Genomic DNA, 25223 nt, shown 5'->3' with positions numbered 1-25223 from the left:
CATGTTAGTAGATCAGTGTATTATCTTTTTATGACAAATGCAATCATAATTGTCTATTGTAAGTATTGTCATTTTACTCCTTCTGTTTCTAAATGTTTATATTTTAAATGAAGGAAGACCAAGTGCTGTGTTTCACTACTTAAGGTTCTGCTGCTTACGGAATTTACTGGCTGAAAACTCCACACTAACTAAAGGGGAAGTCTTCTGTAGCCTTGTAGTCTTCTGTAGCATGGCCCATAGCAGTTTACAAACAACTGGAAAACAATATCAATCCTCATAGGCATTGATATGAGTAATGTTGTTAGAGCAGTCTCAAACACAGATGGTTTTGAGGTGGTACTGCCAGGCATAAGTACCTAAAGTGCTAAGATACAGAGCAACTCACCAGAAATTAAGACTTGCAGTGAATGTCCAAGGGAAGTGCTTAAAAAGATGAGAGTCCATCTGATGAGAAGACAGGACAATATTCTGTGGGCAGATTTGCCTTGCTATTATTATGTATCAATTTTATCGTAATTTCGATGATATTTTGAATAAAAAACACTTTAAGTGCCTGTCATACTGTTGTTTGAACTTTATGCTTGCTTTAGAAGAAGACTTTTAACAAAAGATGAGCTGTAATACTGCTTTATTTGAAGGGCAAAGTAAGTATTTGTATGTGCTTTTCTTAACAGTATTTCTACAGAAGGGATTTACATTCACATGTAACACATAGATAGCAACATTATGTATGTAAAAGTTCAAGAGGCTTGCGTTTCTACAGATTCAGGACTTACTTTTTTAAATCTAGCTTTTGAAACTCTTAACCCAAAGTTCCTTTTGAAATTCCACTAGAGCTCAGAAACTAACATTCTTCTGAAGGTGACGAGACTAATTATGTCCTCAGCTAGAAGTAAATTGATAACAGCCATTAGGCAAAGAAACAAATACAAAAATACATACAAATAAGACAGGGTCGTGATAATTCTGTATAATTCTCTCTAGGTGTAGGTTTTAAGAAGCCTGCTAAGAGTGAAATTGGTCACTGAGTGGAATTGGGGTATCATTGTAGTCTTAACATAGCTTAACTCAATACAGATACTCTTCTACAAATAATTAAGTTTCTTCAACAAGCCGATCATACTATTCACATAGGTGTCATACATAAATAATTATTTACACACCCACACTGTGTGGGAATAGCTCTTATGTTTGAGGGATATCACCACTCAGGGTGAAAGTCATGAAGTTCTTTACAGCGACAGTCTAGTCAGAGTCGTCACTGCTGAAATAGGAGCTGTCACAGTATTCTGCCGTGTAAAGGAATTTATGAATGGTTGGGTTCATCTTTGGTATCCAGTGTCTTGGCACTAGAAACGTTGAAAGATTGAACAAATCCACAAAGACCTTGTATCTGTCACTGAAAAAGACAATTGGAACAATTAATACTGCGACACTGGCATAGAAAGCCATAATTTCAAAATCCTCAGGAATCAGTCAGTCTCTTTTATTATTTAATAAAGTTTCTGCACTAACCCTCCTCCTGAATATTCCAGAGTAAACATCCAATCCTAACTGTTCCTAGGGCATAGCGGATTAGATTTAAACAGAAAATAGGGTTGCTATAGTCACATCGTTCTTCTGAAAACGCAGAATAGTTAGGCTATAATCTCCAGACCTCCACTCTTGTGGTAGATATGAAGTAGAATTTATCTGGGAAGAATGTTAACCTGAAATTAAGGAAGAGTGAGAAGACTTTCTGGAAAAGATAGTGAACCTTTAATCCTCAAATTAAATCTAAATGTCTGCTTTCTATTCCACCCTCGGTTATGATGGTTGTGATGGGAATTGTTGCCCACAGCCATAAATGGCTGTCACCAGCTACATTTGATTTCTCTTTGAAAACAAACCTCAAAGAACGTCCTCTTGTAAGATGATGTTTTAAATATCATTGTGCTTTTTGACATAAAGTTGTTCAGGACTGTCAGGACAGATTTGTACCCAAAAGGCTTGAATTGTCTTAACTAGCTGAATCTTCATGTTTTGTGTTAAGAAAAATTCTACCCGTTCAGAGAGTTTGGTGCTCAGGCTCCAACCATCCCTTTTATGTTCCATTTCTGCTTCATCCAACAGAAGGAAACATGCCTGCACAGCTTGAAAGTATTAATTACTATCAGCCTCAGGAATATATTAGATCCTGAATTGAAGTACCTTAGGTTGTACAATTAGAGGTCACTCTAAGGAATAAAGAAACTGTCATCAGTTGCACAGTAGACAGGACTCATTTCCAGCCTGTATCACCTCATTAACTTGAGCTAGCTCACACACAAACTAAACAATGCAGGTTTAACATTTAGATCCCATGACTGAGAATTTTAAATGGCACTTTGCATGAGTGATCAAAAGGAGTTCTTTCTGCCCCAAAAAGCTTGGAGTTCATACGTGTCAACCTGGTAAGTCAATGTACAGCAACCGGGAGGAAATGGTAGAGTCCTAAAGAGAAACAGCAGACCCCTGGCCTCTGGTGAGCCATCTGAAGTCTGTCTCCTGGCATTAGAGCGTCTACCAACTGCATTATTGCAGGTAATGGGGGAAACGCGTTACTCTTACCTCACTGTTGAGCGCAAATAGTAGTATCCTGATGAGCCTCCAGTGCCAGCTTTGCTGCCAATCATTCTGTGCACCATGCAGACGTGGTTATCTAAGAAAAGCAAAAGGAAATGGCATGTATTCAATTTTAAGATATAACCAAAGGGTCACATCAAGGTGCATCACTGAAATATTAGAGCTCAGACAGGATCTTTACAGAGCTACAGAACTACTAGGTCTTCAGCAATGCAGGAGTTAATTGTGTCACTCTTCAGTCAACTAATATAAAACTGTTGTTAATACAGAATTAATATGCTACTATGCTCTATTAATATTCATATTAATATGGATGTCTAGATAGGGAAGGAGCAGAAGGAATGTTTGGATATGAAGAGTTGTCATGATGACGTTTGGGCAGACATTGGAAAACATATACCTGTCCCTTAAATAAAATTGTTCACCTAACTTAAAGCACGTCGTAAAAGTGATAGCTATACCTATGTCTTGAGCAATCACAGAAGAAGCTGTTCATCTTTCCTCTTGGCTGAAGTACAAAACAAAAAAAAAAAGTAATTCCTAAAGGATGAACTCAGCAGCTCAATTCTGAAACTCTGTGTATAAACTGTCTAAAAGAGGGTGGAACAGAACAGTTTACTTGCATCTAAAAGAGGGAGCGTCACTATCAAAAAGTGGAACTCACATCTCCATTTGGTCATGAGCACATCAATATCCATAAGGGAGGTAAGAAGCTGAAAGGGAACCTGAAAACGAGGCTCCTCCCTTGGAAAATGAAAGAGAAGACAATGAAACCTCTTATGATATGCTATATTTTTCAAAGTTTCACTTCACCAATGCATAACTGACTTGAGGTGTATTTTTCCTAAGTTTGTACTGAAATGTCAGTAGATACTCTAACAAATGCTTCTGCCACATAAGCCTTGATCTGTGCCTTTTCCCTCATACTTGGAAAAATACTCTAAATGTTTCTAGGACACTTTGTAGAACAGTTTGAATAAGGAATTTGCTAGTTTCAGTTTGAGGAGCAGGATCTGGTCAGACATGAACTGGTTGCCCAGAGAGACTGTGTAACCTCCATCCTTGAATGTATTAAAAACTCAACTGGACGCAGCCCCAAGAAGCTTGATCTGACCTTGTATCAAACTAATCTGGGTTTTCATGGAGGGTTGGGCTAGATTACTTTTCAAGTCCCATTCCAACCTAAGTAAACCCGTGCTGCTGTCCTTAACCTTCACCTCTCCTTCTGCCAGAAAATATTAAAGATATATCTTCTAATATTACCTGTAGAAGTAAATCATTAAGGCACCCTTCAGTGCTTTGTAAGACAGTCGTCTTTCTCCTGCAAAATACAAGTGTCATTAGTTTGTTACTGATTCTCCTGGAAATTTGATACTATTATGTGATTATATGTATTGTGTATAAAAAACAAAGTACATATTGGCATATAATAATACAATCTACCTTTACTAAGCAGGTGTTCATGGCGTTTTTCATCAAATAACGATAGTAACACATCTTTCTGTTTATGGAATTCAGATAATAAGTCATCTTTTTCTTCAGATTCTGGTTTGGCCTTTGATATTTAAAACAAAAACAGGTTTTAGAATTCAATAGGAAAAATGAAGTGCTTGAATTACCCGTGATGTAACTTCTATTTTTGTAATAAATACTCTGTAAATTTACATCTTAAATGTAAGAACTGTATTTTCAAACAAGATTGATGAGTCACTGTCCTTTAAAAAACATAGTTACCACAAAATGCACAATTAAATAGCTGTCAACACAATTCAGATGTATGAATGTTCAAACTGTCAGCTAATCACTTTTCTTTTGGTCTAGAGGCCCTAAAAACACTTAACCTTAATTTTTTTGAAGTCTGATTAAGAAAAACAAAAAGAAAAAACAACAAAATTAATTCTTGCACAGCTATGTGTAAGAAAATTGTCAATAAAAAGTTTAGATAAATTCGAAAGTTGTAAACAGATATTCTCAAGAAATTGATTAATTCCTATGTTATATTATTTTTTTCCCCATTAAAAATGTACTTAAAGCTACAGGTCTTACAATATTTCAGGATTTTCTTGTGGTTATTTACCAGTGTAATTCAAATGATCACATAGCAGCCAACTGCTACATACTGTAAAATAGAAATGGGCCGTTTATAGTGACACTCCATACTGACAGCTCATGGGCCCAAACTTTGTGGAGTTTTACTCAGAACTGTAGATGCACATACTAATTAAAGATTAAGTTGCAGTTTCATTAAAATCTTCTATTGATATTATCCCTTTTGCAATCACAATCATCCATGTATCACATGCTTTAAACCATCTTCAATGTCAAATTACAAACATTCAGATTTCCTGGAAGAGTCAGCAATTTTTTCTGCTTCTTGCAGACAGAGGCTGCTGAAGATTAAGTGAAGTGAGTGAGAAACTGTGAGTGGGCCGAAAGTCAAATTTATGTCAAGATGTCATTTTGCCAGTTGTCATTGCTTATAGCTAGATCAAGAGTATATTATATACCTGCACCAAGGCAAATTCCTCTTCTAGACCTTTTAAAACATTCACTTCAAATTGTCCCCAGAAATCAAATCCTTCTGCGTCAAGTCCCGGAGTTCTTTCCAGCCATGCCTTTAATAATAATAATAACAACAACAACATGTTCAAATATCAACAATGTAAGTGCATTACCCTAGAGTTACAAGTTATAGCAACATAAATTATACTGCTCCAGTTGTTCTGGTTTAATATCCTGTAGATGCGCTTATTGCTGGAGTAAGCATGTCCACGTGGGTGAGTTATACCTGCATAATGCTGCCGTGCAAACACACCCACAGGTTCCAGGTTAAATGACCAGTGCTGGAAGACAAAAGCTGTTGCATTCTAAGGGTATCTTTAAAATCAACTCTTTTATAGATACAAGAAAACAATTGTATTCCACATAGATAGAGCAATTGTAAATATCAGTTTCAGAAGGAAGATGTAGAACCATCTATACAATCAGTTTTCATCATTTCAGACACAATGGATACTGATCAAGCAGTCTGTCATTAACTTACACCATAACGTGATGAGAAAAACCACAAATTTACTTGGCAGTTAGCAAAGCTTTCTCTTTGGTTTCCTTTTAATAATGGGAATGAAATTAGGAGGGGAAAAAATGGGAATCTTCGTGGTCAAAGTTCCTTTAGAGCTCACTTAAATTAGCTCCTTTTCATCTGAAAGATACAAGACCATGAAGTCTTAATAAATGAAGCAAAGCTAGAGAAATTTCTTTTGTCAGGTGTCATTAGACAAATGAATAGAGCTAATAAGAGTGAATGCTTTTACTGAGTTTTATACTGCATTATTCTTTAAAAAGTTACGTTACTTTTGTGTATGAAAGTGATAAGGCAGAGAAATTACTGTGAGTCATTCATAACTTTGAGACAAAGTCATTAAATCATGTTAAGTTATAAAAAAACACATTCATTAAACATCTTTTCTCCTTTCCATTTTGGGTTGTCATTTTTCCTTTTTCTTTTTTTTATCCTCTCTAGTAGCCATCACTAACAGTGGAAATATTTTTAAAGTTTTCTTCTAAAAAGGGTTTATTTTATGGTCATTAAAAACAATGTGAATGGAACAGTACATTTATATTCTTTGCTCATACTTCCACAATACAATTAACTAGTTTAACAGTCAGACTTTTCAGACAAGAGGAAATAGTGTGAAAAATCAATTGGTTTACTAACAACTAACCCTTTCATTCAAAATTTGATTAGAATCCAAAAAAAAACTGACTGAGAAATTGCCAGCATGCTTGCTTCTCTGAAGGAAGAAGAATTTGTCACTGACACCAATGAAGGATATTCTTGGGAGATGGAGGAAAACAAAGCAAGGTCTTTGACAGACATTGTTACCTCCACAAGCTGCAGTAGCGTTGGTTCTTGCTCTGATTTAAGCAGTAGCTCATAATCCTGTCCCTTGAAGTTGTCACGATAATGCCTTCTGTTATAGGGGACTCTCAAACTTTGGGGAACACCAATTTTGTTCTCTAGCAAGCGAAACTGCAGGCTCTGAAAACCAGAGGCTGGACTTAGGTAGTATCTTTGGGAAAAGAAGAAGAGACACAAAAATAGAGGATATCATTTCACAATGATGACATTCCTGGTTCTTAACAAAATAAAAAATACATATTTCACATTAGAAGAATACCAAACAGATATCTGAGCATTTTTATATTATTTCAATTAAGCAAAGAAACAAAACCAAGCTATTTGAATGCAAGTACAATGTATGTATAACATATTCTAATTTTCTAGCTATATATTGTTTGTGCATACACAGATACATACACACACTTGTGTTTGCACTGTGTTTTAAAATGGTAGCTTTGTGCGTGTGATGTACAGAAGGAAACATTAGTGAGTATCTTTTCTTCTCCAGACAGAATAAACACCTCCACCTCAAATAGCTGTTACAAAAATTTCCTCATCATTGAAGTGCAAATGAATGCATTTTAAATAGGCTTGTTATACAGAATAATAGCTATGTATACAGTAGAATAATGTTCAGAAAAACATTTAGTGGGTTTTGTTTGAGGGACTCGTTAGTGGGATTCTTTCAGAGTTAAATTGCGTGACCACGCTGATAAAAATGATTAATAAAAGTAACCTGAAATCTCGCCTTGCTAGATAATTGTAATGCACTTTGAACTGCAAATATAATATTTAGCAGAAAGAGATCATTGATTTGATCTTATGTTTGCTTATCAAATCAAAGTATGTTGTTGAAAAGCAGAAGCAAGAATGCATCAAAAGAGATGATTAGCCGATGGGTTTCCCCTGCTGTAGTGTAATGCTAGATGATACAGTCATTTCAAACTTCCAAGAGGAGCAAAATTGTAGTCTCATGTGCTTTTTAGTTAGGGAACGTTAGAAGTCAGAAAGGAAAGGGTACTAAAACAGTGTGGAAGTGGATGGGATGCTGGATGGCACTGAGGCCACAAGTCAGACAGGTCAGTGACACGAACAGAACAAGAACAGGAAGGCAGACAGTGGATCGATGTGTCACACATGGTAGTGTAGCAGAAGGACATAGCTGAAGTAAGGGGAAGAGATAGAAATGCTGTGGGAGAAGTGAGGCAAGCAAGGGATCCCAAAGATAGTTTGGGCTGAAGGCAGAAGAGTTACCAACCACTGGCCCAGCAATACATTGGGCAGTTACTGGAGAGCAGAAGTTACTGGGGAGAAAGAAAAAGAGACAGCAATGCTGTCAGCCACTTGAAGCCTCCAGAACTGCAGATCCACCAGAAACATGAAGCAAGGAAACACTAGGCAAACCAAGAGAGCTGAAATCTATAATCTATAGAGAGTGCATTTCTCTCACCCAAGCACTTCTATGATTTGCCATAGAATACAGATGTACCTGCACAGAGATAAGTTTTAAGTAAATTGTTAAAAGAACCGTGAGCTATTTCTCTCGTTTCCATTAACTTTTTACTCTCAAACCATTCCGCAGCACCACACAAAAGCATCAAAAATTAATTTGTACTTCTTTACAGAGCACGCTGGACACACACTCAAGCTCAACTTCTTAATTGACCCTTGCACTCTTAGGTCACAGTTGCCCCTCTAGGGTATGTTCTCTCCTTGCTGAATGATGCATGAGCTACAAGCTGCCAAGGCACATGCAAAATTCAGTCGGTTCTAAGGATGAAGAATACCAGCTCGTGGATTACTGTGGAGGAATAGCAAGTATTTACCTGAAATCAAAGAAGTCCAATGCAGTCATAGTTTCCAAAACTGAAAACTGTTCCACAAGTAATTTCAGAATCATTGAAATTCTGTTAATTCGAGTAATAACCTTCAGCATGTTCCTCTCATCTCTTACCTGTAGGAAAAAATAAAGACATAACCAGTCAGAATGGTGTTCTCTTTATATTGTACCTATTTATTTCAGGTCTTTTCACTGTTGTACATCACTATAGTTCCCAAGTCCTTTCCACATAAAATCCATAGAAGCATAATCATATCAAATAGAGTTCTGTTTTTATCTGAAAACTGAAACTGTAATTTTCAAAGACTGAAATCTATTTTTCTCTGACTGATGGTACATTACAACTAGGCCAAATATATAGGATTCCTTTTTCTTTTCTATATTTTTGACTGAAATTGAAGTCACTACAAGAAATTAAATTCTAGACCAAAATAATTTATATCATAATAATTTCCAATATTGCAATGCTATTTTTAAAGATATATGATATGATAATTATATTATGCTTTCTATTATAATAATTTCTATAATAATTTCTACTATTGTGAAGGAACAAGTCATAAGATAGGTGTGGAAAGTACTTAAAAGTTGAGAAGGCATTGAGAGGCATTTCAGGAGAGCATATCTAAAAATATGTTTATCAGAGATGGGCATTAGCCAGCACAGGAAAACAGAGAACACTGCATCTGGTGGGAAATAGAAAATACCAAATGGAAAGCACAGATGCTCTCTTCTGGCTAAGTTGAACACTTTGCCTGCAGAGGAGTTTGCTAAAATTCCTGTTAGCTTCAATTGGATCAAATTTCTCTCTAAGACCAGGGCACACAACCAGGAAATATCAAACTACAAAAATGAAAGATAATAACCATTTCCTTAATCATCTTGCTTTCTACTTGACCTTAACACTGACATTTCAAATTCTGATTATAAGCAAAATCTCATTTTTCACAAAAATAAATAATGAAAAATTATTCTACTTAAGAACCGATTTTGATCAGTTATAATTTGATATAATGTTCGAATAAAAAGCCAATAAAACTATGAATGCAGAGGACAACAAAGAACATTTTCATTGGACATTATGATAAAATGGTTCCTTCTTTCAGTCTAGTCTAGTTTCAAATGTTCTTCATATACACATACTCGTGATGTTATTCAAGGTATTTCTCAAATTACATACAGCTTTTTTTGTTGATGTAGTATCAGGTCAGCAGTTTTCCTTTGTTATCTCTTGTTATGAGGTATGTTTAGCTTTGGACAGATGTTCAGAGATGCTCAAAATATTCCCGTTATATTTGTAATTTTCAGAAATTCTCATACAATTGTACACTATGATTTTGATTATTGCTTTTCTGTTGGATTTAATAATACACAACTACTAAAAAGTTTTCCTTTAATATAGCAGATATTGGATGGAAGGATGTAGTGTGTAGACTCAAAAAAAAATTAAACAAAGGCAGAAGTGACATTTCAACATAAAAATATCTGTTAGCCATCTGGTTTTAAGTTTTACTTCTGGGCATGCTTTTCTGAAGTAGAATAGTCTCAGATTAAGTTTCTACAGTTTTCCAGTCCTAGCAGGAGAGTATGAGAGCATTTTGGCCAATGGAATTGGTCTTGGAGAGTCATCTATGCAAAAGGCAGACTTCAGGAGGAAATAAGGTTTTGCAGATCAAATGTCTGTACTATCAGGATATATGAACCACTCAGCCAAATTTCACTGGTGTTTTTTAATGCTATTTGTGAAAAAGAGCATGTGTTGCTTTAGTAAACGCAAATATGTCAAGTTGTAAGTCAGGAGGCGAGAGAAAGAGAGGACTGGATTTTCCCAGAATTAATATTTGCTCTTAACTTACGTGGCCATTTTGAAAGATCACCCGCACAGAGTCCATTTCCCACAGAATCTGCTTAAACCAAAGTTCATAAGCTACAACAAGAGAGGTATTGTTAGCATTAACTTCAACATTACTTTGTTTTTTCTTTATAGCATTGAAGAAGTAAAATTCTTACTTTTTTATTTGAAATGAGTAGCCCACGTTTACACTGCTGGTGTATAAAAAGATTCTGATACACAAACATAACAGTTGCAGTATGCTGCCCTTTACCTGAACTGTTACATTAAATAATCTAGCATCAAGAATGTTAACAGATTTCTTTAAAGCATGTTTTACACATCAGACATTTGATGTACAATGTTCATTTTCAAAAGGGAGAAAGAGAAAATCTAGATTTGATGCTCCAATAAAAACTAACTTGGGAGTTCCTTACAATTTTTATATCATCTACATATTTCCAGTCAAAAACAGGAAAATGCTATCAGGCCAGTGGCCGCAAAACACATGGATATTAGCAGTTAGGGAGTGCCTAACCAGTACACAGGCTTCTAGACAACCTCTAGACAGTTAAAATTGGATTGAAGTTTCAGAGAAGGCACAAGCCAACACGCAAAATTTGCCTACAATAAATTGCATAGCAGCCGAATACTCAGATGGGGAATTAATCTAATCACCTTAATTTCTCTAGGAACAGAACCATCCAAATCTTGGTTTACCAAATCCAAAGGTTATACTTATGGTTTTGTAGTAGTTTAACTTGGCTGACAGCCAAATGTCACAGCTGCTCAAACCAAACCCACCCCCACCATCCAAGGAAGAGGGGCAAGAATTGAAGGGGAAAAGGTAAGGAGACTAGGAGGTTGAGATAAGAACAAATTAATAATTGGAGTAAAATAAACTTAAAATAGTAATGATGATAATAATAAGTATAATAATAATATATTTAAAATCAGTGATGCACAGCACAATTGCTCACCACCTGCCAGTAGCGATTCCAGAGGAGCGAAAAGGAACCCTGAACCCAAAACTGCAATCCCAGAAGAGTGAGCCTGAGCGAACCCAAAGAGAATCCCTCAGCTTTCCAGACAACCCTCCTTAATATACTGAACATGACATAATATGGTATGGAATATCTCATTGGCATATCCAAATACCAATTTTGGGTTTTTCTAGTTATTACACTTCCCTTCCTGCAGTCCTTTGCAATTGCAAACTAACAAAACATGATGCCCTTGTACATTATCAACATTCTTCTCATAACAAATCCCACGCTGAAACCAAAACACAGTGCTTTCTAACTGCTAAGAAGCTACTAAGAAGAAAATTAACTCTATCCTAGCAAAACCAGGACAGGTTTCTTAAGCATAGAGTTGATTACAGCCTTACAAATGATATAGGGTTATATACAAATGTAAATGCAGATAAAAGACAGAGCAATTGTAGTGATTGTGTCTAAAATTAAAGCAAATTGTGTATTGCACATTTCAGCATTAAATAATTCCCTGTGGCAAAAATGCTGATCAACCACCACTGAACTCCTCTTGACCACTTACCTTGATGCGTCACAATGAAAAGATGCTCATCATGGATTTTATTTCCTTTCTTCTCACTCTGAAGCTCTTGAGCATTCAATATTTTGTTCAGCTTAAAAATAAAGACATGACTGTTCTGTATAGCTCTCAATTTTACTATTAGCAAATATAATCCTACTGTGTAGAGGTAATATATAAGGATAATATTAATATATATATAGACCTCATATTCCAGGTTGTATGAGAAGTTATACTAAATGGTCTCAGGTGTCACTTTATTTTTTAAAAAAATCTTGCCTAAAATGGAACATTTATGTACCTCAACTAGTAGAGTTTGGAAAATAATTTAAAGATTATTTTTAATTATTAAAAAAACCCCAAAAAACAAAACCAAAAACAAAATAACCAGCACATTTTCCAGATCTTACATCATACTGTCATTGTTCAGTGACAACAGAGATCCTATAGTAAAATTCTGTGTAATCATGCAGTAACATATAACAGCGCAAGAGCTCTGATTTGGGGCTAATATCAGTTATTTCAGTTCTGGCATTACTAACTTTTTTACTGAGTCAAATTCACAATCTCATCATAGTTGCTATAAAAGAAATCTTTGCAAGTTTCCATATAATACATCAACAAATTAGTCTTACGTTCACAAGCACAGAATAATTTCACACACTTCAGTTCCTGCTGTCACAAAAAAAAAAAAAAAAGTTTGGATTCTTTTATTACCTATTACAGTTTAATTTTATTTATTTGTTATTTCTTTCTAGTTGTTGCAAGTTTTTTTGTTTGTTTTTTTCTGCAATGTATTTTTCCAGTCAAATATTCTAGGCTTTCATACAATAATTTGGGGAAGTTGCACACAGCTGCTGACAGGGAGAAATTGCCAAGCGGTGATTGTCAGGCCAACGAAAGCCTTTTGTGGTGTACCACTTTATACTTTAGGTTTATAAATATAAGTAATTCCCTACCAAAACCCCTGAAATATCCATCTTCCCTGCAGTTTGAGACAGTATCTCACAGTCTACCTGTACCATCCAAGCTGGGACCAGCACTTGAAGAGCTCAGGTAGGTGACGGGCACTTAGAGACCTGCCCTAGTGACTATCTGACTGTGGGATGGGCAGAAGCATCAATCACAGGTCCTGGCTCAAATTTTAAGAGTGACCAGGGCAGAAAAAATAAAATCCTTAAACTTACTTGTAGGTAGTCTCCGTAGACAAGTCCACCTTTGCTGGCTTTATTCATCCCTTCTTGGGATTTGTCATCTTTTTCATCTTCCAAAGATAGCTTGTTAAAATTAAAACTAAGAAGAAAATTAAGTAAATATATAAACTATTTTGTTAAAGAACTATTAATATACCTGCCTTTTTACTAGCGGATGCATCTACAACTGAGAAAATGAACCACTAAATTAGACCTGTGAGAAAAACAGTATAGCTGAAATACATCCTATGACAGTAACAGCTGGTTGCATTATGTCTAGTTCAGTAAATAGCAAGTACTCAGACAAGCCTTTGTAAAATCTCTCTTCCTTTAGTTGATAGCTGTAGCTGTCTATTTGTTGATAATCACTAAATCCTCTCTAAACTTCTACAGTTTACATTAACATCATATTTTTTGAATTGACATTATGAAGCAAAGCACAGGAAAAAGGGACTTACGGGTAGTTGTTCCCCATGAAAGGGCACCCACTCATGATTCCAGGATCCAAACTCGCTGAGCCGTGTGCCAGGGAATTTATTCTGTCAGTGTTCCCAAATCTGCTGCAGCAGCCTTATATGTAACCTTATCTCACTGCCTAGGCCAACCCCCAAATTATCCTTAGGCCTCAGCCCATCCCCACTATTCAATAATTACAGAAACTATCACAGCACAAAGGTCAGTAAGTTCATGTGTTGTTGGCTCTCCAGGTTTGCAGGGGGTGGGGTTTTTTTGTCAGTCAAAACAGAAATGGCTGGCATACTTATTTTGTCCTATGGCACATGCTTTTTGTGCTTGTTACTGAAAGGTTTCCACCAGTTCATTCTTTGGGGACCAAGCCTGGTGTAAGGGGTAAGCCAATGAAAGGTCTGTTCATGAGAAAAAGAATTTAATAAATTCAGGAGCTGTTAAAGTAGCTTTGTAACTTGCAGCCACTTGTTTCAAAACATCAAGATACTTTTAGGTTTGAAAAGTTAAAGATATGGAATAGGAAAGGGAAGGGGAAGGATAACATGTCTGTGGCAGACAATAATGTTTGTAAGAGATCTGAAGCAATTCATATACTTTGAAAAAAATGCACACAGATTAAGTATAAGAACTAAAAATAATCGCGTACATCTCGTGCTATTTTCCCAGTGGCGTAATTAATGCCAATTTCTTAATTTTATTTCCTTGCACAAAAGTTTCACTCTCATTTGTTGACAAACGTTACCTAATTCTGTTTAATCATCAGCTTAACGCGCAATGAAGTAACATGTAGCTAGGGTGCATGTCTTTCCCATTTGCCAGCCTTTTCTGAAAAAAAAGTTAATGCTCAGTTTTACTGCAAACAAAGCTACAGGGCCTCTGTGACCCCAGACCATTAACTCTCTGCAAGATTTACACTGCTTAGTAGCGCCTGTGTGGTGGTTTCAGCTGTTCTAGTCACTTAAGAGTAGTTGGCTCATAAAAAAGCCATACGCGGTACATGGGTTATGGGATGTATACCCTGCTAAACCAGATGCTGTATGTCAGGCTATACAAATATTAGCTTAAAACTAAGCTGGGCCACAAAAGAAGTAGGACTCCACTAAGGCAACCTGTCAGCAAGGTCAAGGTGTTCTTCATGATGTAAAACCTGACAGAGTAAAATAATCTTCTCACTACACACATTTATACATCTGCTTGGGATGCAGTTAAGTAGAGATGAAAGCGAAGACAGTGCACTGGCAGATAGATACATGTTGAAAACTGTGATTCACCATTCCATTTGCACTCAAATGTAATCATATAATCTCTCACATCCACAGATCTCAAAAGCAGGGACAAGGAAGGTTTACCTTGTCATTTCTACACACCTTAATCTGAAACATCCAGATTGAGCCTCCACAGTGAAATCAAACTTTCTATTACCTTTTCTCATGGCACAAGCAAAGTTTTTTTTAAAGAGTGTGAACCCAGTAAAAATAAGGACAGTTGAAAAATATTGAACTCAACCTCACCAAAGAAGTTACTATCATCTGTTTCCTTGTGCAGTTTTAATTTCTTCTGGGGGACACAGAGAATAATAAACTTCCAGAGCAACAGTCTCTGACTTTCAGCCTTTGTATTGCCTAAGCAGTAGGCAAATGACTTTGAGAGCTCTTTAAAACTCTGTGCTTAACAAAATATTAACTCCCTATTTGGGAAGTAATACTACTCTTAATTGGTTCAGTGTTACCAAACTCTCTCAAAATCTAGCTGAGGATACTATCTGAACCAAGTGCTATACAAACTTGCCTTCTGATTCAGAAACAGACAAGCTTCAGTCAGTCAAATAAGTCAGTTGGAGTGCAACAATTTAGAAAGTTATTTCCAGTATTTCCAACATGTTCAAACTCTCTGTTTAGGGACATCATAGCTGATTGGTCCCAAGGCACCTCCATTCTAAAACACACCAGCCTAGTAACATTTGCAAAACTTGACAATCCCAATGAAACACATCCACTATTCATCACTCTTGTTTGATCGCCATGTTCACTTCCTCCTCTTAACCTCTCTTGGGCTGGTGCATTCAGAAAGCTTGGCTGTCCCCAGGATCCTCCCACTGAGAGGACATTCCCAAGCGTCCCCAAGTCCTTTATCACCAATATCTGCATTTCCATCAGTTCCTCTTGTATTTCACTAGCAACCAAGAACCTTATGGTATACACGAGAGGCTTCAAAAGTATGATTCTCCAAATCATCAGAAAACTGCAAAGACATTGGAAAAAACATTGCTATCAAAATATTCAATTAGTTCCTAGAAAAGCCTCCACAACTTAACAATTCCTTTCCATGGCTGAGATAGTTAGAAATAAGTAAGCTGTTACTTTCATACACAATGGAGAATGAAGATGGTAAGCTCAAGTTCTGTATTTTTATGAAAAGAAAAAAAAAATGTTTAGGAAAAAAGTACTACCTAGTAAAAATGTTTTTAGCATCTAAAATATACACTTTATAATTTGTATATACTTGGTAGAGTGAATACTACAGACTATATTCTTCACATTAAATGCAAATCCATGTTTATCAGGCAAAGTATATGAACTCTCTGATTTTGCACACAAACCAGAAATAATTTGCTCTCTCATTTCTATATCTCATAGGTAACAGCAACTGAAATAAATTTTCAATCTAAACTGTGCATAAGTTCAATCAGACCAAGCTGATGCTGCAGTAATTTAACAGTCCACATTTCACTTTCAAAACTAGAAATGTTGGAAGTGGCTTCATGTTAACTTCTTGAGCAAAAGCCTTATCTCTCTCCTGCTCTGCCTAAGAAACAGGCAAAAAAAATCAGACCACTGTGTTCATATTTCATAGAGATAAACAAAAACAAGTATGGGACTCCTATCTGCATTGTGTTCCTAGCCAGGACAAGGTCTGTTGATTGACCATTTCCTAAAATGCTGCATAATGTTATGGATAATACTATCCTTGCAACCATTCATTTAAGCAAATTTAATATCACACTAGATGAGGGACTGGATTTTTCTTTGAGTGGTTTGAGTGGCTTTTATACCTCAATAGAGATTTTACAGCTACTTTGCCATCTCTTCATACTAACGTAATAATAAACGAGCCTTGATGAAAAAGCTCTTCCATATGAATATGTCTGAAAGCAAAATGTAATGTTAATTTTAATTCATGATATTACTTTTTCCTCAAAATGTACCACCATTTTCCTTTTTCATGCTGAACACTCAGAACGATGTAGGATCAGATGTAACCACATGCACAGCTTGCTGTTCATACTGTGGATGACTGAGCAAGGCTATGAAAACCAAGAAAGTGTGTGTCTATCCTTGAGCTTTTATTTAGTTATTTATTTATTTACTTTTAGCATAGGAAAGTCAGACAGGGAGACTTCTGTTCATCCCAGAAACATATCAGAGGAATTCTAACCTGCAGCTGAGAGTGAGGATGTTTTGTTTTGTGACTGGGATGACTACAAGACAAAGAGTTAAATACAGCAGAAAAACCCCACAGCTTCCCAGAACTGCACATTGTGGCCTTCAAATGAACTATTGTGGCCTTCATGATCAAGCATGGACATTGTTAAGCACCATTCTTAGCCCATCTTCATCCCCTTATTTTGTATACCTCCCTTTCTCTAGTTGTTGACATGGGGTGACTGAGCTAGCCTTGCTCATCTCAGCTGCAACAGGGTTGCAGAGCAGAGGAAAACTGAACTTACTTGAACAGGAAGAAGTGAGTTGTAAGGGCAAAAAAGGAGAGTCCCTCTAGCCTGGCCAAGGGGAGGTTTGATGTAAGGCAGAGGCGTCCTGCAGCATATCTTGTAGATACAGCTGGAGCCAAGAGTCTGCGTGCTCTTATTGTGTGGGGCTCTATATCTAAAACAATAAGTCTGATGATGACAGGTAAGTAAGAATGACCTCATATGTATTGTCATGAATCAAACAAGAATCTTATCTCTTACTATATTTGTCTTAATAGATTTGTCTTACTAGACAAATCTCCTGTTATCCTATATGAAATCACTCATGGAGAAAAAAAAACATACACAGAAATGGTTTGGACAGTGTCACCCATTCTTCCGCTCAAACTCTCATTCTGATTACAAAATCATCACAGATCAATTTGTTCTTCCAATGTTCATTAACTTCAACAAAGAACTTGGAGACCTCCTGGCTAGTGACGCTTGAAGCTTCCCAATACTGTTGTGCTAGGATTACAAACTAGGAGTTACGCAGCACAGGTGGCTTCTACCTACATGACAGTGGCTGCAGTGAGTTGGATAAAAGATCCAAGTAGGTCAACGACATTCTGAAGAGTTTCTACTAGAAACAGATGTCTTGGGAAGAGCTATTAGAATGAAACAAAAAATGAAACATTAAAAAAAACAAAAAAGCAGCCCCCCGACCCCCCAATTATAAAGCAAGCTTACAGTGAGATCATTTCCCCAGTACATCCATTTAACTTTCCAATGTTCATAGTCCAGGACTTCCTAAGATACCTGTGCCCTTGCATTTAATAACCCTTCTCCTGTGACCCCACAGCCTGCAGCAATGAGTTCCAGAACTGAAGTGCATATAATGTGAACAAGTATTTCCCTGTTCTAGTACTAAGTCACGGCTTACAAACTTATGAGATATAACTGTTCTGTAGCTTTATAGTCCCAGTCACCCTTTTCTGTACTTGTGTGGATTCTGTCGTGACCTTTTTGAGATGAAGCATTCAAAAGGCAAATATCTTTTTGATGTATAGCTGCAAGCATTGTTAGTTCCATAAAATTATAGTGATGAAAGAATTTGTTTCTTGGACAATAAACCCATAACTATAATCATGAAATGCAGTACAGCAGCTACTGAGAGGTTTTGGTTGACCAAGTGCAACTCAGATTGCACAGGTGAAGCACCTAGTAGCCTAAGGCAGAACCTTACTGTGCTGGATGCTTTACAAGCACTGAACAAAAATCACTTCCACAGCCAATTTAATAATATTAAAAAAGATAGACAGGTGAATAAATACACATAAAATGAAGGTGATGAGAAGATAAATTAGGCAAATCTTCTGCTCAAAGTAGTGTTCTGTGATTTTCAAAACTAGACTTGCTATTTGACTAGCAATTGAAATTAACAGTCGGTTTTAAGAAAATTAAATTTAGTGAGTCAAGGCTAAAACAAACAAGCTCAAAGTTGATGCAACATTAATAATCCAATCAGACATTTGTACCTAGGGGAGGAACAGAGCTCAAGGTCTTGCAAACTACAAACAAAGAGAAGAGATAGCGCTGCAAGGATTTTATTTTTTTTTATATTGTATTTGTTCTACTTAAACATAAAGAACTGTGTTGTCACTTCTCAGCACACCTTTAGCTTCTATTTACGTTTCATATGTCCCAGCACAATCCCACTCCTGCTGTCTATCATTTGTGGCTCAGCTGAATGCAGCAGAATTTTTTTCACGTCACACAGTATCTGACCTCGTTAATCCTGGTACCAAATCTCCTGCCTCAAGCTGTGCTTAAAAAAGGAACTCTTCTTCAATTACCACCAGCTCCTCCTACACCTATATTTTTAAAATATACAGCACTCATGCTGGTTGTGCTTTCACTGGTTGTCTGCAAGCTGTATATACTCTGACAGTGAAGCAGCCTGCTCCCTGAATCATCCCAGAGGAACAATTTATCTTCCCCATGTTCTGACTGAAAATTATTTCCCAAGTATGGAGAAAACATTCTTTCACTGTTATTGCCAAAACTTCCTCCTTTCATCAATGAAATGTATCAATATCAGCCAAAATTATAAACTGAGGAAAAACAACAAATCTTGAATACATGCCACAGAGTTGTCTCCAAGGCAAACTTATCCTCTTTCAGTGCCTTGCAGACGCACATTGCAAGGTGTAATTCTTTAGTATGGGAAGGCCAGTATGTTTTTCCCTCCTAAACACCCGAATCCTGGTTACCAGTCAGATAGAGTGAAGTTAAAATCTGAAGCCATAAGCTGCTCCCATGCCTCCACATGGCTCAATTTGTGCTGTGATTTACTCCATGGTACAGGTGGCTAGCAGGTGCAAAGGGCTGGTTCAGGACAAACACTGATAATTTGCTAATCTGATGCTACTCAGTATTACCATTAATGACTTGGATGACGGAATAGGTTGTACATTTAAACTGACAAATGAGAACAACCTGGGAGGTACAATAGCATGCTGGCAGATGTGGGACAGAATTCAAAATTATCTTAATGCACCGAAATGAATAATGTGCAGCTTCAGTGAAGCAAAGAGTAGTATTTTTGAACTTCAGATGTGATAACCAAACTAGCAAATAAATTCTTTAAAAATTATCTGGATGTTTCACTTATTCAAAAATAAAATGTTAAGCAATAAAAGGCAAAACTGAAAAGAGCAAATTTTATACAGGAAATTTTAAATTGAATTTTTCTACATGACATGGAAAAGCTCTTTTCCATCCAGCATCGGAAAGGATTTGTCTCTTGTGTTGTATCCTGGGCACCACTCTTCAGAAATGATGAAGACCACTTGGAAAGGGCTCAGGAGAGAGTGGCAAGAACAATGAATGTTTGATGTAGAAAATATGGCCCATTATGCTGAAGGCGGGGGGATTGGAACTAGATGATCTTTGAGGTCCCTTCCAATCCAAACCATTCTATGATTCTATTAAGAGAGATGTAAAGAGTTATACTTGACCTGTATAACTAAGGGAAGATTGTGGGGGGAAAGTGATAAATACTTTTCCTTCAAAGGAAAGAGTAATAAACAATTTTCCATATACAAGGGGATGAGAAAATGTGTAACCAGTTTAATTTATGGCAAGATAAGATAGATACCAGAAAACAAAAAATAAAGACATTTCTAGTATCTGTAGAGTACTAGAAAGCATTGATGAGAGCTTCTAATTTCCTCAGTCATAGCTGATCTTGCCTCAACACAGAGACTGACCCAATGAGTCCTCAAACTCTCTTTAAGCCCCTTCTTCTGCAGCCCTACCCCTTCCCCCCCCTCCCACCCCCCCATGTCTGAATCCAGTGGCATACCTGCTTTGAAGGAAGGACCAAGACAGATGTTTGCATTACAATTAGTTACCATTTTCCACATATCCCAGCATTTGCCATGAAATGGCAATGACAAAGCACTGTAACAGTCCAGACACTGGTCACCTTTTTTTTTTCTGATCAGTTTTTCTTTTTTGCTAATATTTTCTATATGAACCGAGTATTTGCAGTCTGCTATATTAGCAACTGCATTGCTTCCTCTGTCTTCAAAGGAGATAAAATTTTAGATGCTTCTATTAACAAAAGAGAACTAAGGAAAACATTACAAGAAGCATTAATGTCAATAAAGCATTTGCAGAGCCTCATGCAATGAAACAGAAGTTGGAAGGAAACACTGACATTTTCTGGAGGAAAAAAAAAATTGTCCAATAAAAGCTAAATATGCACCGAATATACATGTGTCTATGTGTGTATGTATGTATGCATGCATTCTCTCTCAGCAGCCCATAAGAATTCCTACAAGACATTTTGCTGCAACTAGGCTATAAATAAATAACTTTATCAGAAACACATTATCTATTTGTCTCAGCAAGTAGCTATGTAGTTAAGCTGGCTTCAGCATTTTTTTTAAATTGAGCACCATAACACAAGAACTGAACAGCACTGACAACTGACTTCAAATAACATTTTCAGTACAAAATTTACAGTATGGATGAATGCAAAAAATCTCAACCATCTCAGTCATTAGTTGGCTTTCCTAACCTTTACTGCATTAAGTATTATGGAACGTGCTGTTTAGCTAACCAGATACACACTGCAAGGAGTGAGTGGACAAACCAAGCTCCCTGTGACCAGTTTATAACCTGAAAGCTTTGTGCGCAAGCCATTTGGGAAAGATGAACGAACACAAGATGGTTGGTTTTCGCCCCCTAGTGTTTGCTTAAGACTGAGTGTAAAACAACCATAAAAGAAAGTAATTTTCAAAAATTAATTTCTTTGGTAAAACACAACCAGAGAACACAAGCCGTGTTCATCTAAAGTATCACATAGGCATAAAAACTCTGTAAGACATTAACTCACAGAATTTAAAAAAAAAAAAAAAAAAAAACCAAAAACGAAAAACCAACAACAAACAAAATTCCCAACCAAACAGTAAGATGAATCGTATTTGCTGTGTAGAGAGCAACTTACAGTTTGTACTTCTTAATCATATGCACATATCAGCATAAAAGACCAACATAATTTGCTTTAAGAACTCCAGCAACTCAAGGAAGAGAGGTTGTGTGGGTACAGCGAATTAGTGGTTTGTGTTAACAGGACTCAGTGGATCTGCAAATAACTGCTTGGCAGTGCATTAGATGCGGTTGAGTTACATACAGATGTTAGAAAATAGTTTACTGTTAAGCACTTTGCTGCCTGAGTGCACGCAAACGCCACGCAGAGCTTTCCCCAGCAGAGAGCCTCATCTGTGAGGCAAAAGTGACAAACAGAGCAGGGCTTTCCAAGAAGCTGAGTACAGAAATCTTCCGCCTGTTACACGGGAATGACTAAATGGAGTTCAGTGCTTTACCTTGTAGCTTGAACATGGCCAGAAAACAGTCATCAAACAACTAGATAGTGAGGCACTGAGGGGCCGAGCTAATAACCTAATAACCCAAGAACACTGTGAACAATCAACTGGACTATTACTAAGCTAGCGAACGAAAGAAGCAGCAGCCATTCCCACCCCTGCAGATCAGAAAGGGAATGTGAAGGGGGAGTTTTAATTATTATTATTTCCTGAAGCATTAATCAAGAACATCCCAGGTCTGAATTTTCTAGTATTTTTTGTTGTCTTTTATTAGATACACAGTTCTTTCACTGAAACAAATTTCAAACAAGATCATACCACATATCTAACGCAAAAGCAGTCTCTGTACTTTTTCGTAAGGAGTTAGTGGAATGATTGACCCTGCATGCATTTTCAACCTTGCCCAGGGGGTTATTTCTCAAGAATAACCGCTCATTTTTGCTGAAGCCCATGAGAGCATGAAATCTGGAGCTGGTTATGAAGACAGCTATTCAAAGTGTGGATGAACTGCATCCTACTGCTGGTGGAAACCTAGTGGCAGACATGTATTTCCTTCCAGAGCAGGAAGAACTCCTTATCTATGTAAAGACAACCTATGCAGTTCTGAACAGCGCAGAATTTTAGTGAAGATGACTGTTCTTTCTAAAATAAAAGGAAAAATTACAGAAGAAATTTGCAAGGTGATGCAATGCACAAGACAAGCCTGCATTTCTAATGTTATTAGTATAATATGTACTTGAAATATATATAAATATTAACATCTTATCCTGTCATAAAACTAATCTTCTTTTTTATGTTGTAGACTATATTATTTAAAGGCAAAACATAGCAACCCTGGCAGGTAAATTGCCCAGTGTTATGTGTCATCGAATATGACCTCCCATTTAGTTTTCTATAAAAGCCATTACCTAGCAATGATCACAGTGATAAGGCAGCTTATTATCCATTCCTTCCTTACTGAAATAAGCACAGCCTCATGGACCAGCTTGGGAGATTCATTCAATCAGATGTTAAAGGTATGTTTTAGTTAAATTTTGATATTTTTGTTTTCAGGATTGACAATTAAAATGAGAAAACTCGTCTCTTTTCTTTTGCAGTGTTGTCTAAAAATAGCAGTACTGTATATTTTCAAGATATAGGAGGCATTCAAATCTTGCAGAAAAAAAATCTTATACTTAGGTAGTGAGGGAAAGTATCTTGCTATTGGTCCTTTATGCATTTAGAAAAACACTAACACAGTTTTAACTACGCAATAACTTCTCTGAATGATACCATACTTCAATGATTTTTAGATTAAGGTAAAAAGGAAATTACAAATCTGTCTAGACTAACTAATCCTTGAACAGAGGCCACATATAACCTCCCTGAAATAAGTCTTTCCAGTTAAAAGCTCTAGCTGAAGCTGAGCTATCTTAAAAGTAATTATTTTTTAACATGTTCATTAATGCAGATTCAATCACAGCTAAACATTGTGAATGCAAAAAAAAAAAAAAAAAAAAAAAAAAAAGCTGGACCTTATTTCTGCTATGCAAGAGCTTAGCTTCCAGTTCTTCCCACTGGGTCCTGTTATACCTTTTTCCCCACTAGAGAAAGAGCTTATTACTATTATCTATCAGTTGCCTATAGAAGTAGTTATAGATAGCAATCAATTACCTGCCGATAGAAGTTAAAAAAATTTTTAATTTAACTTACAATGTTAACATTAAAGATACTGTGAATTTCTGAGGTTTTTATATAAGCTCATAATAGCACGTCCCTCTCCCTGTACCCCTGGTTATATATATGCACGGAATTAATTTTGACTTTAGCAATATTTACTGGGAAATCAGATTTATCTGACTAACCATGATGGTACTCAGGACTTCTTCAGTAATCAGTGTTTCCTGAGGTAAAGCATCTGCAGCCCATCCTGAATGTGTGAGCTACCTTACTAGTTCTTAGATGCACGTTGCAAGTTTGGCTCCAAATATGTGGTTTGCTCCTGGCCCTGAATTCCTCTCATTTAGTTACCTACTTGCTTTTTTACTTATCCATCCTTTAATCTTTGGATCTTCTATAAATATTGAGTTTATTCACATCCTTGACAATTTTTTTTTTAATTGTATTGCCTGCATTAAATGTACTTTGTATTGCTACTAAAAGAACATAGCTCTCTCAAGACTTTCATGTCTAATACATCTAAGGTCTAATGTCTGTCTAAAGTCTTGCAAGATCTCACTGTCTATCTAGCAGCAGCTTGGATACTCTAACTCACTTACAGCTAGGTCAGCCGTGTTGCTTACACAACCTTAGCCCAGATACACAGCCTAAATGTTACACAGCAGAGGATGAAGGGTTAATAATTTATAATCTCATATGCACTGGCATTATTTTGGTGTTTTATTTTAGTATACATTAACTGAGAGCTGGAATAACCATTCTATTATTAATTATATATCACTGGAATGTACCTATTCCTCAAAAACAGACCAAATCCCAAAATAAATGGCTAGGCCTGGCTTACACAATTCATTCTACTTTCCAATCCACCTTTGTCGCAGTGGGAGAACTTGAGCACTCAATGTGAGCGATCAGCAAGCTTCGTTTATTGATTAGCGTTCAGCATACTTATACAGTTCTTAATGAGATCATACATATTCTGTAACCTAACTAATTAATTGGTCACTATCCTAAACGTCAACCCCTCCCCTAGTTCCTCATTCTTGGTTACTTACTCCCTTAAGTTCCCATGCCTTAGCTGACCGTAAGCATCCTGTTATCGTATAGCAGCTGCAGTCAAGGACAGCGTGTCCTTACCACCCCAGCACTTCAGACTAACAGAGTCCGATGTTTCCCAAAATCCTGGTCAGCCATCTACAGTATGTCTATGTGACCCTTGTCAGCTAACCAATCCTCAACACACCATGTATCAGAAATTTCATATTAAGAGATTTACCACATGAATCTATGTAGAGTAGTTAACAATATTTTTTTTTTTCTTAGAGATATCTGAAAGTAGAGTAAGGTTTCTTAAAGACACTCACCTAGTAGTGCTAATTTGGTAGTTCCCCTGGCAAAAGCTAATAATGAAAGCAGCAGTACAACATCAGATAATCTTATACATTAACAGCAAAACTTTCACAACAAAATAAAAGATCATGAATACCATGAGTTGACATACAAGATTTGAGTTGACATACAGATTAGTTACATATTTGCAAAGATTCTAAGGTACACTTCTGCTATTAAGCTAGTTATTAGGTTTTT

At 36.6% G+C, this 25223-nt stretch overlaps 2 protein-coding genes across 2 annotated transcripts in view; one reads left to right on the top strand and one right to left on the bottom strand.

Annotated features, from left to right (window-relative positions):
- Window positions 1-1245: 1245 nt before the first annotated feature.
- On the bottom strand, window positions 1246-19403 carry TDO2 (tryptophan 2,3-dioxygenase). Its single transcript, XM_010167884.2, has 13 exons — window positions 19380-19403; window positions 13385-13443; window positions 12921-13026; window positions 11737-11827; window positions 10205-10275; window positions 8335-8462; window positions 6491-6677; window positions 5112-5219; window positions 4048-4159; window positions 3868-3925; window positions 3269-3348; window positions 2590-2680; window positions 1246-1399 (listed from the first exon to the last, which is right to left on the bottom strand). Exons 1-13 carry the CDS (start codon window positions 19401-19403, stop codon window positions 1246-1248), a joined length of 1269 nt encoding a protein of 422 aa, XP_010166186.2.
- A 3550-nt stretch (window positions 19404-22953) lies between these two features.
- The window catches only part of ASIC5 (acid sensing ion channel subunit family member 5), a 16679-nt gene continuing 14409 nt past the window's right edge, over window positions 22954-25223 (top strand). Inside the window, 1 exon segment of the mRNA XM_010167873.1 lies at window positions 22954-22993. Coding sequence (XP_010166175.1) covers window positions 22954-22993 — 40 coding nt within the window.

The sequence above is a fragment of the Antrostomus carolinensis genome, unplaced genomic scaffold (assembly GCF_000700745.2).
Source record: "Antrostomus carolinensis isolate BGI_N321 unplaced genomic scaffold, ASM70074v2 scaffold2870, whole genome shotgun sequence".
NCBI lineage: Eukaryota > Metazoa > Chordata > Aves > Caprimulgiformes > Caprimulgidae > Antrostomus > Antrostomus carolinensis.
This window is presented reverse-complemented; position numbering and strand designations above follow the sequence as displayed.

Bases quoted from the DNA above. Each gene is read 5' to 3' on its own strand.
- TDO2 (XM_010167884.2), bottom strand. From the start codon at position 19,403: ATGGGAGCAGCTTATGGCTTCAGA. The intron at 8,463-10,204 runs GTAAGTTAAGAG...TTTTTCCTACAG, and splicing joins TGATCTTTCAAAATGGCCAC to GTAAGAGATGAGAGGAACAT. The intron at 1,400-2,589 runs GTAAGAGTAACG...TGTCTTTTTCAG, and splicing joins TATTTGCGCTCAACAGTGAG to TGACAGATACAAGGTCTTTG.